Consider the following 21,249-nt stretch of genomic DNA (forward strand, 5'->3'; position numbering starts at 1 on the left):
ACTTTGTGGAAGAAAAATGACACAGGAAGGAGGCGGTCTCGAAGTCCTGCGAAATTTCTTAACTTTTACTCGGGTTATTTTCAACGTTCTCAAGCATCTTGCTGTTGGTGCCTTTCCTACACGGATTACCAATCATAAAGCCAAAAACCTTTAAAGAAGACGCCAAGGACGCCTCTGTCGACCCAACGCGTAAACACGATGTGATGCGACTAATGCGTACGTTGGAAAAGATACACCGGCAAACGAACCATAACGTCCAGCTTCTCCAATCCTCACACAATATGGTACTGCGCCAACGCAAAGTCACTCAGGTTGTATATTAGTAAGTGACCGTAAATGTATGACCAAGTCTACAAAATTATAAAGCGCGAAAAATGCATCTCTAGCTAGAATAGTGCTTATTACGTTTACAAAAAACAAAAAAGAAACTCCTGATTTTGATTGGCCGTGCACCGAAATGTCAGTGCACCGAAAAGTTCGTGCACCGAAATGTCCGAGCACCGAAAAGTCCGTACACCGAAACGTCCGTGCACCGAAACGTCTGTGCACCGAAACGTCCGTGCACCGAAAAGTGCGTGCACCGAAAAGTCCGTGCAGCGAAAAGTCCGCACCGAAACGTCCTACACCGAAACGCCCTACATCGAAAAGTCCTAGACCCATTCTGCATTGACTATCTTAGTAAACTGAAAAAAGAAGCCTGGTAAAGCAGAGGTATTTTCGCAGTGTGTAAGATCTGGATGTGAATTCTACGAAGAGGATTGGGCGAAATTCTCCAGTTCGTGCATTTCCTATCTGTAGCCACACATTGGGAGTTGACCGCTTGTCTCGCACTCGTCAAAATTATGGCAGCACAGGTGAGTGCTTCGCGGAATTCGTCAGACTGGTTTGAAGAGGGACAAAAGACGGACTTCTCAGCACGCCCTCTTGCCAACGTGGGCAAATAGTGCGCTCAATAACTTTACTGGTTATTATTTTTATTTTTACTTTTTTTACATTTTACGATCACGAATAATTACAAATATCCTTAATCTTAACGGACGCCTTAGTGAAAGTCTGCCAGTGAAGTCGCAGGTTTATTAAGGTGGCGATGCAAGCGAGTTGGTTCATGACTTGTCCTGTGCTCTTCTCTCGTTGTCTTCGTCTTTTTGCGCGCTGTTTCCAATTTCGCAGGTTTACCTTGTTCAGTCGCACGTACAACCTGCATGAATAGCAGTGTAAGAAGCTTAAGCTCAAACATTCCCACTTCATCGCAGATATATGTGTAAGCATTAGCATATAATTTGCACCGCTGTATTTTCTTTTCTACCATATTTTGTAAAAAAAAAAAAACATGTAGCAGCGATTAAAATAGTTTTCGTCACGCCGTTGTGGATAAAGTTTATATAAAGCTCCTAGAACTTGTAAGTTTAAAAGGCAAAAGAGAGTTATTGGTTGAATTAATAAATAGGAAACGCAACGCGGGTAGTGTTTTAATTAGTAGAATACTTGAACTTGAGACCAATACCCGAATACAGCACAAAACAATACCTAGTCTTAAAATACGCCGGATTGAAAGGTAATCTCTTACGTGGCATGGGGATAAAATGCCGGCGTGGAAGGTGCACTGTGCAGCACTGTAACTTCGAAGGAAAAAAAATGATGCAACACGTTTTTTTTATGACTAGTACAAAAAACACACAGGGGAAAAATGTCACTATATATTTTCAAAAATTCGAGAGGTTTTAGTTATTTTTGTATTACACCTTGAAATTTTTTGACTTTGTACTTTACAAGTTTGGAGCGACATAAAATTGAATTTTTTTTATATAAAGCAGTTATTTATATATCATTCGAAAGAAAGTTTTAATACGAATATATGACATGAGTTTTAATGTTGCAGTTATTCAATTTGTTTAGATAATGGCGCAGAAATCTTGAGACAAAATGTCAAAGGAGCCATGTTTGTGAATTTTTGACTCGAAATACATAGCTTGGACAATACTGTACATGTTCAAAATCAACAGTTTCTACGATTTATCATAAGTGGAAAAATTTCGAGATTTCTGGTACTTGTTTGCGTAGTAGGTGTGACCAACATGGGCATAAACGAAAACTTCAGAAATCTAATATGCCATTGTCCAAACTTACGGGCATCATCTTTTCTGAACATGTACAAGGGCGGAGTAGGAAAAGAGATGGCAAGCCCTTTTTCGCAGCTGAGGTTTCTGTGAAAAGCTTTTTGTGTGTGTACCAACTAGCTCAACTTCAGCCTGTTGTAATCGTCCTTTGTTTTTTCAGTGTCTGTAGTGTATACTATACTAGCTCATCAAATAACTTTCAAACTAATAGTATTTAGCGTAACCTCCGATGTATCACCGTTTTTTCAGCCAAAATTCACTTTTTGTGTGGGAAGTTCCGCGGCCCTAAAAGCCCGAAGCCAAGGTAGAGCCCAATTTGACCTTCGCTGGCCAGAGTCAGGGTATCAACCCTAATTAGAAAAACAGGTGCCAAAGCTCGGCTTCACTGCTGGCAGTTTGGCTCTCATCTGGCGCGTTGGGGCCTAAATGGCCAAAAGGGTGACAGGTTTTTCGGTTAACACGTTTCATCTCTGACTTGGGACACTCAAGAAATGATGTGACGAGCCAAAAAAAAGTCATTGGAATGAAACAAATTCCAGACATATTCATTGGTGGATTCATAGGGAATGGGTTAGCATGACACTTGGAAAGCAATAACGTTCGCTCCCTTAGTTCGTCTGCGGTGTACTGGTGTGGACGGCCACGTTTCGCTACTGCCGAGATAGCGGCTGCCGACGATATAGATGCTTCAGGTGCCACCATGTTCCTCGGCGCCGAGAGGAGGAGAAGTCGCCGCAGCGCCGGCAGGGAGAGCGGCGGTGCGCCGTACGGACCGCCCTGGCTGACTGATGACTGCTGCGCCGCTGGGTGAGACAGCGGCATGATCGCGAAGCTCGGTGCGGCGCCGATAGTGCGAAGCTCGGCGCGGCGCGTGCTGAGATCACGTGTCCATTCATCATCATCTTCGCCCTAGCTGCGGGTACCGGTTGAGAATGTTGGACCTCAGATGGTAAAGTTATGCCTAACGTTAGGCCTAACGTCAGGCCAGCGGATACCCGCCTCCTTCCTCATGTCGAATAGTTGCGCGTACCGGTTGACGACGTAAGACCTCAAAGCGTAACGACTAACCTAACTTTAGGCCTTATGTCAGGCAAGAGCCATATCCGCATTTCCCCCTCCCACTGCGCCACCAGCACTTAAGCTGGCTCGTTAGCAACGATGACGCCGTTCCAATGGAGCCACATGACGCGTAGCAGCAAATGGGAATTTAGGTGCCGTTTCGCTGCTCAGACAACGCCCAGCCAATGAAAATTCAGTTGTCGTTTTTCGCAGGCTTTATTGGCTTCGCTCCATGGGAAAGTTGATGCTTTCGCATTGAAACGGCAGTGCTGAATGAGATGGCGACATCAGAAAAGGCTAACGCTGGGCACAGATTGGACACGGCAATTTGGTCAACATGCGGCTCAAGCTTGACTTGAAGCTGAGCGCTGACGTAGCCATCGTTTCCAATCTGTGTCTAGCGTTCGCCTTCTCTGCACGTCTTCTCATACTGCACTACAGCTTTGTTACCTAGTAGGTGCTGCGCGGCGCCGCCTCCTCTCTGGATCCGCGCCACTTGTGCACATAAATGACGAAGACGGAAGAGCTCCTTGTGACGAAGATCCTGCGGTGTCTGTCAGTTTGGCAGCGCCCGGGATAGAGGAGGAGATTGGCGCGTGCTGACGTCAGCGCTTCTGACCAATGTGAGTGCCGCTAGCGTCACCCTCTTCTCTTTGTTCTCCCTTTCTCCCTGGCGCTCTAAAAAAAAAAGACCGCCGGGTTTTCGTCAAAACGAGCGTTCTAATTCTAACGCATAAAACAAAAAAGAAAAGTACTCTGGCACTGACAAACGTTTTGAAGCAAAACACTTTTAAGCCCAAGTTAAGCCCATTGTAATGTTAAGCTTGTTGCCAAGTTAGACGTTTCTCTGGTGGGATACCTGGAGTGGCGTGACTAGACTCAGTTTGCAGTTTAAAATATCGTTCTTTTTTGGACCTCATAGAAGAAAAAAAAAATCAAATCATTCCGCATCCCATGGAAAGAAGTGCTTAGGAAAATTCGTTTTTTAGGGGTCCTTGATTTTAAAATTGAATTCCCGCCAGTTGTATTTGCGATGTGACGTACGATCAGGTATTAAATAATAACTATATTCTTACGGAAACAAAACAACACGAAATATTAAGATGGCTCGAGGAACTCGGAGTGCGTCATTTGCGTCATCTGCGTCATCTGCATCAGATGCTGATGCAGTTGGTATCTTATTCTTTTAACTGATAATTAGGTAGTCATCTGCCCGTGTTTGCGGCGCTCAGTGCTTCAATCTTTCTTATGGTTGACAGTTAATTTGAAGGCAGAGAAAAAATATTCCCAAAACATTTGGAGAATATGCAATTGATAGTAGGGTCGAGGCTTGCCAGTTTTCATTAAGATATATTTTATTAAAGAAAACGGGTGCAAGTGGAATAAGGTGCATCAGGCGTCTAGTGTACATTGAAGGTTTCTAGGCTAGATGCAGGATATCGTCCTAATTTCTGGAATAAAAATGCAGAGGAGTACCAGGCAAATTTTTTCCGACTGATTCTAGTTTCAATTGTTGGAAATTTCTCGGGTCAGCTCCATGTCGCAAGGGTCTGGACACACTTCTTTCAAGAGTTTCTTTGCATTCTTGCATTTAAAATCGGTATCATATATTTTGTAGACCACAGTGTCTTTGTTGGTGACTTCTTCTGCAATATAGAAGAAATGCATGCTAGTGTAAACATAATGTAGGCAGAACAGCGCAGAACGACAAAGACTTGTAGGAAGGAACAAACTGGGCGGGACAGGCACTGACTCGCAACTGAAGGCTTTATTACAGAAAACATAAAAAGTAAACACGCAATGCAGCAATCTACACATGCGCCAACCTTTCTGCCACATCATATAGGGCACCGGTCATTCACGCGCCTCGTGCTTCCCCCCCCCCTCCCCCCTTTCTTCCTGCACCAACTAGCCCAGCTCCTAACTTTGGTACAGGCTAGTGTAAAATTGACTTTCTGCACTTAATCCTACACAGTATTTATCCAGTGTTTCCAGAAGTCCTAAATGAAAACAATGATATTGAAGAGGAAACATAAAAGTAATTATTAAAAATGAAAAGGTTTTATAATTTTTCTCAGGAGGAAATATTTTGAGATTATACATGCTGTTCAATACTAACAAAAGCTTTCCGAAAACTACTTGTTCCTGACTAAGTAAGGGCCCTTTAGAACATATAATCGTAAAGATTTGAACAAGTGGACCGACAGAACAGAGTCGTTTTGTTAGGCTTAGTTAGGACTATGAATTCCATATTACAAGTTAGAACATCATCGTCCTCATGCAATTGGTTTCTGAAGATAGTTGACGCATTAGTCGAGAAATATATGTGAAGTCATGCCAGAGTATAGCTTCCAACATGGTGTAATATCCGAAACTTTGGGCGCTTAAATAAAGAATGGACGACTTCTCGGCATTACAACCTGAGAAATGTTGTTTATAGTGCAAGACATCTCGCTTACTTACATTGTTTAACTATTCTTGAACCATCGTTCAAGGTTTAAAGTCTCCCACTATTGATCAATTTAAGATGTCATGCGTGGGACCATAGGCTGAGTGCCCATATGGTAGTTAGCCTGAGATGCGGCAAGCCCGATCACCAATCTTATAGAATCACCAATCTTATAAATTCAAAACATTGTTTCTTCAAACACTTTTAATAATTTCAAAACGCATCAGATATGTAATATTACAAATTATACTCTCAGGATAATAGCTCTCCTTATGTGACGTTTATTATTTCGCGTGATAAAGAGGCTTGTCGGAACTTTACCGATTTTGATGTAGAGAGTCTTGCCCACGAATGGATCCAGAACAGTAATGTATTCCTCAAAGGCTGTATTCAGAAATACATGTTATTGAAAAACAAGAAACACACTGTCGTTTGTGCAACCTTGAAGTTTCTTGAGCTTCCATAAGTCAAAACTTCATTATTGTGTCATGTTCTTGTATAAATTATTTTGATACGCGAATCGCACTTTATGTTTAAATTTTCTCCGTACATTAGCTGTAGGAATAAAAAGATATTCATTATTTTTTAAGAAGTTGTGTTTTCTATATGATCAAGCATCCAATAGCGAAGGGCAGGAGGCTTTTGAAAAAAATATAATCCACCACTTATTAACTTGCAGATATAGTCTGCAAGATTTGATATTGCGATTGCGCAGCGATTTCATTTTTACATTTTGTGTTTCTAAAAAAAACCTCGAACAAAGTAGATTCAGGACATTTTATAATGCATTATCATTTCAACGCTCATTTGGACGAATACCCCGCGGCGTCTTTCGTTTGTCTGGGCTGGGGAGAGTGGGTGACGCTTACCAGGCTCCCAAATGTCTAAAGAGCCGACGTCAGCATGCGTCAAACTCTCTCTCTCTCTCCCCGGCGCTGACAAACTGAAGTACAGCGCCGGGTTTTGCTCAGAACGAGCCCTTTCGTTATCGTTAATGTCACGCGAACAAGCGGCGCGCAGACAGAGAAGAGGAGGTGCCGCCCGCGCAACACCTCGTAGATAACAAAGCCGCAGTGCTGAATGAGATAGCGTCATCAGGGAAGGAAACGAGTGCTGCGTCAGGGCGCTCGGCTTGAGTCAAGTTTGAGGCGAACGTTAGCGCGGTCGTCGTGCCCAATCTGTGCCCTGCGTTGGCCTTCTCTGATGACGTCATCTCATTCACCATTACGGCTTTGTTATCAAGGAGGTGTTGCGCCGCGGCGCAGTGGAATGCAAGCATGTTCAGTTGCCGCGCTGCCGTCGCCGGTTGTTCTTCGCTCTGGGTTTTCATAGTACGGTACTTGGGCAGTGGTATGTGTGTGTAGTTAAAGCGATGGGTGCAGTTCCTTCCACGAGTGCTATGGATGACAACATCCAAAGGTGTTGACGCACTTTGACAGGCAGAGTACAGAAAAGGAGCGAAACACATTACAGGAGGATTCATTGATGGATTATTAGGGAATGCATTAGCATGATCCTTGGGAAACACCACACACGTCTCACTTTGGGAAAAGCTAATGCTGACCCTGTGATAATTGCAAAAGAGCCTGTGGGGATCGGTGGCCGAGCGCAATAAAGAAAAAAAAAAAGGATCGGTGGCCGAGTGGGCTATCGCACACCAGCTCAAGCAGCACGTGGAGCGAAAGTTCGCGCTGCAGAAACCGGGATCCTGGGTTCAATTCCCCTCTGGCTAAATTTCTCATCTACAGCTAAGAGACTTGTCGCCCGTTGAGGCAGACCAAGTTCTAGGCTGTATAAACATACACGCGACCCAATTTTTTAAAATCTTTTTTAAAGAGCGTGTTGCGTCATAGATACGAATACATGAAAGGATAAAATATCGAGGATGGGGGCCTTGTTTCCGTCCCCGTCTTGGATGTTTTATCCTTTCGTGTACTCGTACTGACCCCGTAAAAAAACACAAAAAGAGAAAGCAAAAATATAGGAAGCAAAACAGAAACCCAAATGAGAAAACCAAAATAAAGAGGTGACGGTGTCAGCGTCAGCATCTCCCAAAAGTGGACGTGTTTGGCGTTTCAAAGCGTCATGCTAACACATTTCCTAAGAGTCCAGCAATAAATCGCCCTGCATTTTATTTTTGTAAACCAAGCTTTGCAAAGAAATTACGTGTTTAGAGGAATGGTGGAACGCGCAAAAGATCAATAAATTATAAAACAAATTAATTGTTTGAAATGCGATAGCATTAAAAAGAACCTTAACATTTGTGGAGAAGACGGCACTCGCCTAACTCTCCCTCTTTTTAAAATATTGTTCGTACTATTGTCAATGTATAAACCATTAAATGCACTTGGAACTGTAGGTATTACTAAAACGCAGACGTGGGCTAAACAGTTTTTTACTCAAGAAAATGCGCTTTGATCTATCACCCAAACGCATGTGATGCGGACGCGTCGGCGATGTATACACAATTCAAGATAGCATGAACACGTCACGTCACGGTGGCACCTAAACTCAGGCTGCGAAATCGGGGCTTCACGTGACACACATCACGTCGTCTGACATCACACGACGTGGCCACATCACGTGATCTCACTTTACACCACGATTTGACAGCAAACGTTCTTAGACGCAATTACGTTGTTAACACCGTGAAGTCACGCGAGACCTTCACTTTGTACGGTGAGTCACGTGACACATTGACATCTTGTGAACTGGTGTAGCCTGATGAACATTACGTGATGACGTGACTCGTGGTGGCACCAGCCACAGGAGCAGGTGACTCATTAAGGCACCAAACACGTGGCCCATAGAGAAGTTCCGTTACATTTAGAGGTCTGTTGCAAAGTTGAGCTTTGTGTCTCTAAGACAAACTTGCAGAAAAATATGGCGTAAAATCTACAATATCGACCGGCTGTAAAATCAGTCGGAAAAAATTGGCGCCTGCGCGTAGAGAGCTGCATTTTTGTTGGAATGCATTTTTTCAGTAGCTCCCAGTAATTAAGTTCAATTCGTAATTTTCTTACTAAATATGGTAGTGCTCATATTCGGGGAAACGTGCTGATGATTTAAACATTCGTTAAATATTTGATGTGTTGCTTTAGCACAGTGACGAGAGTAAGCAATCTTAAATGCTGATTGTATGCACTAAGAGATGCTGTGTGACCAGATAATCTTAAACATTAATTTTTGCGAGAAACATAAAGGCATGAAACGTATAAATGCTTTACCATCCCGAATCTTCGTCATAAAATAAAGCTTTATTATTATTAACAATATAGTTTTATCTAAATCTTGTTAAAGGGCATAGAGCGATTAAAACAATAACTGAAGCCAATTCCAGGTCGTGTCTCTAAGCACTTGTTAAGTGCTTGAAATTATTTACATATAAATTACTTACATGATGTAGTGAGCACAGCTTGATCGGTAGTTGGATCATAATAGGCCTGAAGAGAACCACTGTAAATACAAAAATAATATGGAGGTACTGATTACAATGTCATACATTGTGTATATTGTTAGCTACCATTATCTCAGCCTTCATTGCGCGATTAGTTTACTGGTGAACAAATTATAGAGCTCGCTATCGGCAACGATCAGAGCGACACGTTTATAACTATTTTCATTTTATGAAGCGTAGCCAACAACAACTCGTGTTTAGTACGGGTATCTTCTAGGCACTTTTCAAACAAGCTGGAGTCGTTCCCAGATTTTGGGACAAAAGTACTTATAGTTTGTAACCATCATGTACACTGCTATAGACCTTTCCAATAATCGCCCTTTGTTCGCTGCCATCTCTGTCTACAGGGATGTGCAACGCCATCTGAGCATGTGCACTAGCTCTCTCTACGAAATATCAGACACCACGCATGTTTCCACGGCCCGGTGACTCAGCAATTTTCGCCTTGGTGATAAATGTTGGAAAGGTATATACCCTACCGAAAAACACCATATAACGTTTCGCTATCCCGATTATGGAAATGGAAAGCTGTCTGCATTTTATCAGAATTTCAGGTTTTCCGAAATTATTCCTTTCTCTACATTCTGGACTTCAGGTTTCTAGAAATAACTACAGTTAAATTTCAGTTTCATAATCCAGGTGGTGAAAAGTTATACTGTGGTTTTTTCGATGGGGTAGGAATCGTTTGTACAATTTGATTTCGCGTGGAATCTTTGTTTGCATTCGTAAGTGCTTAGGGTCTTGAGGTTGGTTGCTCTTGTAATCCAAGTTGACTTGTCCCTTACCTTTCTTTCGTAACATTAGTGTGGGTATATTACCGTTCGTTGTGATATAGAGCGCGTGATGTGGTCGCAAAAAGAAAGTACAAAACCGTCGAGGGTTATGAGAGAAAGTGATGTCCAAGGCACGGCGTGTCAATAAAATAGATTCAGTTGCGTTCGAGACGCGTATCTTGGTCCCTTTCTTGTCGTCTCTGCGTCTCCGGTAATCTCAACTACCTCACCTTTTTGTATAAACTTTATATTCGATATTGCAGGTTTTATGAACACAATTTTCCGGCCTGCCAGGAGTGTTTTTTTGTTTTTTTTTTATTAAAAACTAAGAAGTGGGACTCCGTGTTTCATATGTGATGTAATTATTTTGCTTTGTGCAGCCTAAGGAGTTCTAAAATTGAAAAAACTTACACTTCAAAGTACAATTCGTAAAAATAACTGCGTTTCTAACGCTCTTCGGTTATCATTATTTTAAGTAGAAATTCAAATATACCCACATGACGTAAGAGTTCGGAGTTCCCTTCGTCGCAGACCACGTGGTACCAACAATGCTTGTTGTGCTTGGATTTGTGCCGTCAAACAGAATAGTAAAGTTAGTAGATCCTGGTGGATCAATGCTGAATCCGCTGTGGTAGCACTGGTACAGCAGGATTGGTCTCTCTTCCATATCCTTTGAATTAATCAGATCAACCGACGAGTTATAATTTGATCACACTATACATGCGTTGCATCACAACGATGTTTACCAGACGGTTGAACGCGACTTTTGTTTTAAGAAAACAAATGCGTCATATTTGAAAGCTCTGTAAATAACTTGTAACCATTGTCCAGTACAAGATTACAAAAACGCTTAGTACTTTGTCACCATACACATGTTAAACAAACTAGAAATAATGAAACAACTTTCAATAACAATATCAAAGCAACCATGCTACGCAAAAGTGGAGTCCCCCGTGAAGTTCTCCTTATATTTCACAAAAGTTTAACCATAACAGTAATTGTATACATACAAAATGATTTAAATATTTTGCTCCCGTAGTAAAAGCCGGAAAATAATTCAGCACCTAATATTTAAATTTCATTTTTCCGTCACGCTGGTTATCAGTATCACTATGTAAAATACAATAATCTAAAGGTGATCTATTTTCATTACAAAAATCTCACAAAGAAATATTCCGTGAAGCCCTAGAATGAAATATGCACTAATGCACGTATAAGTCACTCAGGAGTATTTAATCTTAGCATATTGAGACAACACAAGTCATTTCTTAGTCAAACGTGTCATACATTCGGAACAGTGCATGTGCATTCAATAAATGTAGGCCGATATGGAACAGTTAAGTTTACAGAGATAGCTATTGAAGAAGTCAGGCTTTTGAATACTAAATCAGTGTTAAGTTTCATATCATTTCATTTCATTTTATTACCTTAAAGGCCTGTAGAAGAGGTATTACATAAGGCGTGTACATCAAACTCACATGTTTAATGATAAAAGTGGGGGAAATCAAAGGAGTACATGAAAAAAACATTTGTATACAGACATTCTGAAACGAACTGAAAAACAAAAAAAAACAAAAACACCTTGCGTAAAAATTTTTAGCCACTTGCTATCGCCAAGCTAGAGCGCAGACTGTTCCAACCAGAAATGCATAGTGGGAGAGGTGAGTATATTTGTAAGCGTTAGTTCTAGAAAGAATGGCTCCAATTTTACAAGGATGATACAGGCAGGAGTAAATATAATGGACCGCGGAAATGAACGTGCTGGGTCACCGTGGGTTATAAAAAAGTTTCTACACAACAGAGAACCGGTTAAGTTTTTTGGGAGTGTCGAGAGTTTGTAGAGATATGAATTCTTTTAAAGGAGAAACGCTATTCCGAGAAAAATCGCGAGTAATGAAACGGGCCGCACGGTTTCGAAGAGCTTCGGGTTGGTTAATAAGGTATATTTGATAAGAGTTCCATGTGATAGATGCGTATTTTGAGTTAGTCCGTTCTAACGTAGTAAAGGTTAAACGCTTGATATATGAGTCGGTGAGGTAGAGGTGCTTTCTTAAATATCCTAATGTTTTGTTAGCTTTAGAGCAGATGTAGTTAACGTGACGCTTCCGTGATTGATCTTGATCGAGGTACACTCTTAAGTATTTAAATGTGGCCGCCCGTTCGAACTCGCGAGAAAAAATAGTACATAAAAAACATACTTTATTTATCGATTTGTAAATTATGTTATTTTATGTTTATCCTGGTTAATCGTCATGGGACAATAGTAGCACCAAGTTGGTTTTCCTGATGCTCTTGTAAGATTGGACAATCCTCGTTGGAACAAACTTTTCGATAGAGCACAAGGTCATCAGCTTCAGTCTTACGAAAAAAGATAAAGAAGAAGCAGTCGTTTAAATAATCTAGAAAAAGAAGGCCAAGAATCGAACACTGAGAGACGCCAGAGATGACGTCCAAGGAACAGGAAGTGGCGTTATCGACGGTCATGCGATTAGACAAGAAAACCCTAATCCAGGAGACAATATTATTATTCCCGTTTAAATGGGAAAGTTTGGATATTAATCTGGTACGCGGAACACGGTCAAACACTTTTGAAAAGTTTATAAATATTTCATCCGAAGTTATTGAAAGTGCATGTTACTATGAAGATCGTACTTGAGTTCGAATAGTTGAGCAACACAAGATAGGTTTTTACGGAATCTATGCTGATTAGGGAGCAACAAGTTGTTATTATCCAAATGTGGCAATAATTTGCTGAAAATAATATGCTCTAATATTTTGTGTAATACACCAGTCAAAGCGATAGGCTTGTAATTAGTTAGCTCATTTGGATTGCCTGATCCGAAGATAAGTAGCACGTCCGCATTAACCTAATCATATGGCAGTTGAGAAAGGGCTACAGATGGTTCACAGATGAGAAGCAGAAATTTAGCGGATGTATTGTTCGTCCTTTTTAATTGTCTGGAGTTAATTTCATCACAATCAAGAGAAGAGTTTAGGGGAAGGCGATCAATAACATTCAAAATACCGACTACAGAGAGGTAAACATCATGCATGTCCGTTGGGAGTTCAAAAGTAGGCACGAAAGGCAATGGGAAGGTTTCGGGCGTAATAGATGTCACCGAAATACGCGTGGAATCAGAGGCAGTCGCTGCAGATGATAATGAGTAATGCTGCGGGTTGGTAGAGGTAGGGTGGCACCGCGAGGAGTAAAATTGATAATAAACCAAAACCTTTGGGGGTTTTTAGTTAGTATTTTCCGGATATCATCGTTGAAAAACCTTCGATTTGCTAACTGAATTTCACTTTTGCATTCTTTGGACTACAATTGAAATTCAAGTCATATGTCGTTTGTGTTTAGGTTTAGCCCTACGGTATAAATACAAAACTTGAAAGTATAAAGCAGAAAGGACGAGGACGGGAACAGGACATCTTTCAAAGGTGTCCTGTTGCCGTCCTCGTCCTCTCTGTTTTATACTTTCAAGTTTTGTATCTATTAACCAACACGCTCGTTTTGAATTGATACGGTATAAACATTTCTATTTATTAAAATTCGCTTTACTTGCAATGAGAACCAAGGAGGTAATTATTTTTTAGGAATAAACTGATTCGCGGAGCTAAGCAGTACGTTCTTGAAAACAATTCAATTAGCCTCTACTGGAAGATCATTGAAAGAGTTTTCAAAACCTGCGGATGTCTGGATGAGAGAAGAATTCAGAGCTTCTAAACGTGCCTATGGGTAATCCCAGATTGTTTTCGAGAACTTTTGCCTTTCTGGGATTTTTACCGAAAGAGTGATTGTTATGAGGGCATGACCACTCATCTTTGATAAGAAATGCATCGAAGAGATATGTTTAAAATGGGTTGTAAGAAGCAAGTCTAATGTTGAATCGCCACAAGTTGAGTCAGCAAATTTCTTAGGAAGTCCAAATGCGGAAAGAAGGCTTATAAATTCCAGACACTCTAAAGGGTTACTACACGTAGAAACAACAGTACCATCGACCCAGTTTATACCGGGGAAACGTGTTTATTTATAACCTATTCGCTGATTGCATTATTTTCTAATGGCTATGGCATGCCGATACAAGACAACACAGTAACGTAACACGATGGTAAGCACTGAGTCTGGGGCGAAAAGGAGCTAAAAGGGAAGAGAGAGAAAAAAGAAGACAGGCAGCGCATCTCAAACAAAACACTGACTGTCCCCGTTCGACCCTTTTCTATAAGTGTTTTAACTTACTGTATGCATCGTACTTCACAAAAGCTTACAGGCACTACTGTAATCCAAGTATACTTTCCCTTAACACCACTAACGCGGGCTATTTTTAGAATTTCTTTCACAAATATTTATGACGTAGTAGCAGAGTGATAGTAGAGGCGTCATCAAGGTAATTACATCTTTGTGACAATAGTAGAATGAATTGGACCCGAACACTCCATGATCACTCAAAATAGATTCGTGACAATCAATGCCTAGACGAAATTTTGAACAGTGGATTGGGCCTAATCACTGTGGTGACGGGGATAACTAAGTTCTAACACTATCAGTAGCTCATTACTAATTATCTCTTTTCGCAACCTTAACAGGACGCTATGTCGAACATTGGCACCATATATGAAGCTCCAGTTCACGTAGCCACTTGTTCTGGATGCGTTTTAAGGAAGATAACGCTGCTTGTTCTAATTTTCTGTGACTGCCATTGCGTGGAGTAAGAAAGTTATACAGACTTCTTGGGTTATGTACGTTATAGGCTAATTCGAAGTGGCGTTTGCTAAAAGCACAATGTTTGCTGCCCTGCCCTCTTAACATTAAGTTCCGATTTTGGAATAGAGAGAGATGACTTTATAAGCTGCTTTGCGCTTATTCAAAAGGAGCAATGTGAGTTTAAATTTAGATTATTCAAAATGAGTCTTCAGAATCACAAGATAAAAACGGTCTGCTGAAGGTGATATTTTATAAACCCCGGATATTAACTATATTTACTGAAATTGTTGAATATAGTATTCCTTTGGAGCGTTTTAAAGAAAGCGGTATCTTTCGACAGAGGTAAGCCGCAGAGTTTGTACACATACATTTAAAAGTTCAAGAGTTAGAGAGCACAAGAATACGTTTCTTGAATACTTTAGTTGTATATCGTTACATTTTTAAGTCAGTTGCACATTTGACTTAACAAGCTCGTATCAATACCACTTCTGAATATTGTATATTTACAAAATTACCTCACCGCGCTGCAGAAAAAAGCTGCGTAGGCACAGTAGCATCAATAACAGTACATTACATGTTAAATTTAGTGGCTTATCGCTTGCTGACAGTCACTCAGTCTAGTGCATTTCTGACACTGACATATTTTTTAATAAAAAAATGTATGAATACTAAAACTGGAACACCCAAAAGGTTTGTGTTTACTTCTGAGTGCTCGTCACGAGTATGCTTCAGTTTAGACTATGTTTACTGCGCAGGCACTCCACGAAAAGGGGATCAGGGGGTTCAACCAGCAGATATAGCAAACAATATTTGCAGAACGAAGAAATAACATCAAAATGAATACAACAGTAAAGCCAGTATGCGATACGTTTTATCCGATACCAAGCGTAAAGCAAACACTGTGAGTAATGTTCTGAGACTGAGTCTAGGGGAAGCGGCATCTCTGAAAATAAAATGTCAGAGCTGGATATTTCGTAGGGCGGCTCGAAGATTGTACTAGCTTCCAGTTTAATGCAATGACGTTTCAGTGTGTCTTGCTGTACGGAATTGTCATCTAACGTCGTCTGCGTATTCTTGTGACTAGCCGATGGAAGAATTTCATCCGAATATTTAATCAGGTAACTTATTGGGCTGAAACGTTCATATCCCGCCTTTAACGTTTGGTGCCCCTTATATTTAAATGTCAATGTTCTGCAAGGCGTAATTTAGATATGTGATTCTGAAATCCCCTGAATGCCCTCTAGGGCGCATCAAGTTTAATTTACTCAGACATTTTGGCCCTCACACTTGGGGCCTAGCTCGGTCAGATCTGTCTGTCGCGGTGATAATTCCCACAGCCACAAGAGTTCAAAATAACCCATTGCGCATTAAAAAAAAAAGCATCAAGCGTATGGTAGTGAAAGAACATACTTTAAAGAAATCTTTTGTTGGGTTATTGACGTTGCTGCAGTTGCAAGTGAAGAGAAGCGACGAACAAAATACCATCATCAGCATGACTGGCTTCATCGTGTGCATGGCTGTTGTTGTTCTGAAAAAAGAAAACAAAAAGCCGTCAAAGAAAGCTGGAAGAGAGTTTTCTAGGAATCTACATGCGTTAAATGTCTATAAAGGGCTACACTGAATATATAAACCGGACAAAAAGCACCAGTATTGGGCATGTCCTATATGTGTGGCAATCATGTTATACGTGACATGCTTTCTATGGAAATTAATTGATCTGTTATCTGCAGGTTTTCTAAGGATATACCTAAAATCTCGAATTCATCTGTTTTAAAAATAATCAATTTTAATTCTATTAAATCTGATTGTTTCATTTAACGTCCTCAAAAGCGAGTGGTTTTTAGAAGAAGAAAATTTTAAAAAGAAACTTCGATGTTTATTCTATTTAGAAATACCTACAATTCGCCAAAGGAAGCTGGGCGCAGAATATTAGGAACATATAGTTACAGCAGCCTTAATGCAAAGAATGAAATCTACGAAACGTTGCCTCGTATGTATCCACGATACCCTGCTGATAATTTGAGTAACAAAAAAAAAAAACGGTCTTGACTTGAGATTAATCCTTTTTTCGCGCCAAGTATTCTGAGATGATTGTAAAAACTAGTTGTGCCAACATACTCGGCACATCTTATCAGCGTGCTGCTCGAATGACCAACATACTAAAATTTCTTACCTCTCGTTGGCCACCGAACCTGCGACAAGCTCTCAAGTGTACCTGCACACGAATGATGGGGCTCTAAAACAGTCCGTAATATATACTAAACAGAGTTCGTAAGAAAAGCAACAAAATAATTGTATACGTCTTCTCTGCTATCATGGTGCGTTTGATTTATTTTCATTATCAGGACATGCGATGGTAGAACCAATCAATTCAAGCAGCCTATGACCCCGCACGTGGAAACAGTGAGCAAGGGCAGACAGAATCCGTATTTTGTTACTTCTTCACATTTCCGTTCCGCTGCGTTTAATGGCATGATGAACCGATTCACAAGTGCAGCATGTTTCCCTCCAGCCGTGGGGAGAATTTCGAAACCAAAAAAATCACTGCAAAAAATAAAAAAATAAATATTTTGTAGCACGTGAACCTAAAACCATGTTTTCTTAAGAAGCGCATTTTTGACTCCATAGCCCTTTATTTATATTTTACTTATATTTACAACGATCTGGTTTCTCCTTTTAGCTCAGTTTGCTAGAGAAATTAATATTATTTAAGTGTTCAATCAAAATTAGGTAAGAATAGTCGCCAAAACATTTGCATTAAAATCCAGATCTGAGTCCATCATTCCAAATTCCTAGATTGAGGTGTCACTCCACAGCCAAACTGCTCATACGCAGGAATGTACCAAGTAGCCTTACTACCGAAGACTAACTTCCAGCTAGCTGCCTACGCTTCTATTAAAATTATATATATTTACAACCATTGTGAGTTCCCCTTTTTGGTGGAAAAAAAAAAAGAAAACAGTAGGTTCATCGGGGCTGTATAATGACGTGTTTTATTGAAGAATACTCCAACAGGTTTACTCGAGGGCCAACAAAGTCGAAGATAACGGCGCTGTCTCTATTGACAGTATCACCACTCGGGCTTCGCGCTGCTTCTATATAGTATCACGGAAGAGCAAAGGCCAGGACAAGCAAGCAGGGTTCCGTCGAGCAGAGCCACCCCAAGCGAGAGTCGCCCTTTGCGGTTGTTTAAGGCCGTCTTATATAATCTGCGGAAACGGACGCGCCCGGGGTTATCGGAAGCAGGTTTCCTCCCCAGCAGGGCGGACGCGTCCCAGTATCAATGTCCCGAATGGTGTGCCTTTGGAAAATCACCCTAAATGGCAGACAGAGAGCCGCCCAGAAGGGAATACGTCCTCGCCTCGCATCCACGCCTCGACATGTCGAAACCCCATGGTGTGCCTAAGCTAGGCCTATATAGAGATGCGGGGAACTACGTGGTTTCAATACTCCCCCTTTTTAAGCCGAGGTAGGCTTAAAAAGAAAAAAAAATTAAAGACGTTTACGACTCCCTGCAATGCCGAATTAGAGCACAGCTCTTGAGAATGAGGAGGGAGGGTACGGAGAGGAGGGTATGCCCTTCCTCCTCCTCCCCTCCTCCTCCCTCTTCCTTTCCTACTCCCCCCCTCTCCCCCTCCTCTATCCTCCTCCCTCCTCCTCTCATTATCCTCTCCTCTCCCTCCCCTCGTCCTTCCCCTCCCTGCCCCCCACCTCGTGACGTTACTCGACACCTCCTAGAAAAGAAGGCTGTAGCGCTCCGAGTGGTTACGTCACAATGTCGGAGGAAGGAAGGCCATGGCGCAACTAGGTGAGAGAATATCGGGTATCGACGCCACAAAAATCTTTCTTGTCGAGTGGCGCGGTGGTATTCGTGTGCGTTTATCCGACATTAACCGCAGCTCCCGAACGGCGCGAAGCACCGTCCTGGCTGGGTCGAACTGGCATAGAATGACAATTCGCAGGGTTGCCAGGTACTCGCAGAATATGCCGCCAAATGTTTATGAGATATAGCCAAAAACTAGACAAATGTCTGCACATAAAAATAGGCCAAACAGCCGAGAACACAAAACTTTATACGAGGTAATTAAAGATTCTGAAGTGGATTGAACCGCAAGGGAGCATCAAAACAAACAGTGCTTCACAAAAGTGGTAAATCAACAGCACCGCTCACAACGGTATGTAAAAACATAAAATCACGTTATCGTCTTCTACCACGCAAAGTATACAACCAAATTTTTTAAAGTAATTTGTAATAGTTGTAGTAACAAATGCGGTCAAAATACCTGTCGTAAATTATGAGTATGAAGCGTTTTTTGGACAGGCTCAATAGAGCACGATGCAGTGAGATCAATACCATTTCATACAGAAGAAGAATACACGAGCGTCGTGCGCACTAGGGAACAAATTAAACGCACAAGGCAGACAGGGGCAAAAACTTTTATCGTGAAACGATATATCACCCCAAGGTCTCTAAAAGAGGCGGTACAGATAGTTAAACATGATAATTGGAATTTAAGGATGAATAAAAGGATTTTTCATGATCCCGAATGACGGAAACTTCGATGATAGCACTGCCACCTAACGTGTAAAGGAATACAAGTGAAGCGCGCTTCTAGTGAGATATATTGTTTTTGTTTTTTTTGTTCATTCAGCAAAAGATAAAGCTGTGAACATCACTTTGAAATTTCCAATGCGTCCTCCTGAAGACGCACGCAATCGGAGTGAGATTGTACACGTCGAAACAGCTTGAGGTCATCCGCAAGCAAGAACATTTTATAATTTTTCACACAAATCAAAATTCCATTCACGAATGTCAAACATAATAGTGGACCCAGGTTAATTCCTTGGCGTACTCTGGAAGGCGATAAAAATAACCGGATCCGAATCCTGACACACGAACATAATTTGTACGGCATGAAACAAAACTTTGGAACCAATGGCAGTAAGTCAAGCACAGACCATACCTATAGAGTTTAATCAGATGTGTATTGTGATTACCCTTGTAGAATGCCTTCGTCATATCAAAGTATATTACGTCTACTTGCTCACGGTCGTGAACCAACGAAACGACATATATACTAAAAAAGGGTATAAAATAGTTTCAACTGACTCGCCCTTCAGGAATCCTTGTTGCTCTGGTTTCATTTTATGTCTAAAGTAGCTGTACAGACGTTTATGCATTATCATTTCAAAAACTTTGGAACGACTACGCAGTAATGAAACGGGACGATAGTTGTTTGCAATGCTAAGGTCCCCTGCTTTCTGAATTGGAAGAAAAACAGAGCGTCTCCATATGGAAGGAAATATTCCTAAATTTAACGTTAATTTAAATATTTGTAGTAAGACAGGAGTCAGCAGTTCAGCACACCCTTTCACAAAAAAAACGGGGGATTCCATCTGCACCAGCAGACAGCTTTGATTTAAAATTACGAATGCTTTCCTCAATTTTAGGTTCGTCATTTGGGACAAAAGAAAAGAAAATCAACTATGCCATGACGCGTAGTGCTACCGTCAGGAACTGATGCTGATAGAAAAACATGACTTAAACTGCTGAGCAAACATGTTGGCAATTTCACTTGAATCAAAAGTATAAATAACCAGAGCTATTCCGCATCGCAACCACGCTACTACTCGGCTTTTTTTTTGTCTTCTTGAAAAAGCTATCTTGCCAAAGCTCGGCACTCACTAAATTTGTCGTACCCCTTGTCTAATCACGATTTTTTTTAAAAAAGACGATGATAATGAAGCTTGCGTTGCAAGCAACATCTCAGTTCCTTTGGAAACCAAGAAGGGGTCTTTTTTAGTCCAGAAACACGTATAGACCCCAAGTTATTTATCGAGCTCGAGACTATTTCTGCAAGAGCCTCAGCAGCTGAATCAACGCACTTATCACTCAGGATCGGTTTCCAGTCATGGCACTGGAATTACTTATATATATCGAAGTATTCGCCTTTGATGTACAAGAAGTATTCATAGCTGCATAGGGCCCGTTGTCGCAGCAGATAACAGAATGGCACAACAAAGGTGGATAGAAATGGTCAACACGTCTTAGGGGGTGAGTGGTTGACAAATATAATTGATTGGAGCAGACATTAATACAACATCTAGTATATTTCCCGCCGAATTGTGTATGAAATTATGCTGTTCAAACCGATTGAAATAAATAAATTCAAACAAGCTCGAGGCTTTCAGGCTGGTTACAGTTCTCGTCAACGAGTTATAACCGGCCAGCCAGTCAATTCCAGGTCGATTAAAATCCCCGTATATTTGCTCACAAAACTTTGTCACGTCTAGCTTACCTTGAAAAATTCTTAAAATGGATTAGATGAGATTAGGTATGGATTAAACTACATTACGTTTGATCAGTTAGGTTAGGACAAGGAAGAAATTTCGTGTCCTGGACAACCTAAATGCTCTACTTAAATGAACGAAGTAATTTCGTGTTCCAAAATATCAGAACTGCCATTCCGTATTTTATGGCAATATGGCGAATGCGCAGGTTATTACCAATATTTAAATACAGATTTTCCCATACTCAAGAAAATCTAGTTTGCCATTTATTATAATCTGACCTTCATGTCTTCTAAACAATGTTCTGAGGTCTTTTTTTTTTTTTTTGAGCAAAATGATTTTGTTTTTAAGTTTCCATCATCGTTTTTTTTAATATTTTATCTTGAAATATAACGCAAGTA

At 40.9% G+C, this 21,249-nt stretch overlaps 1 protein-coding gene across 1 annotated transcript; it reads right to left on the minus strand.

Moving 5' to 3' along the window:
• Positions 1-4,506: 4,506 nt before the first annotated feature.
• On the minus strand, positions 4,507-16,079 carry LOC8042262. The gene is made up of 5 exons (XM_029975924.3): positions 15,968-16,079; positions 10,353-10,525; positions 9,023-9,081; positions 5,947-6,009; positions 4,507-4,822 (listed from the first exon to the last, which is right to left on the minus strand). Exons 1-5 carry the CDS (start codon positions 16,070-16,072, stop codon positions 4,683-4,685), a joined length of 540 nt encoding a protein of 179 aa, XP_029831784.2. The 5' UTR covers positions 16,073-16,079; the 3' UTR covers positions 4,507-4,682.
• Positions 16,080-21,249: the final 5,170 nt, after the last annotated feature.

Source organism: Ixodes scapularis, unplaced genomic scaffold (assembly GCF_016920785.2).
Source record: "Ixodes scapularis isolate PalLabHiFi unplaced genomic scaffold, ASM1692078v2 PGA_scaffold0__279_contigs__length_252992795, whole genome shotgun sequence".
Classification (NCBI taxonomy): Eukaryota; Metazoa; Arthropoda; class Arachnida; order Ixodida; family Ixodidae; genus Ixodes; species Ixodes scapularis.

Coding starts and splice junctions, on each gene's coding strand:
- LOC8042262 (XM_029975924.3), bottom strand. CDS start 16,072: ATGCACACGATGAAGCCAGTCATGCTGATGATGGTATTTTGTTCGTCG. Junction 10,526..15,967: donor CAACAAAAGATTTCTTTAAA/GTATGTTCTTTC, acceptor ATTAATTCAAAG/GATATGGAAGAGAGACCAAT. Junction 9,082..10,352: donor ACTCCGAACTCTTACGTCAT/GTGGGTATATTT, acceptor TTGTATTTACAG/TGGTTCTCTTCAGGCCTATT.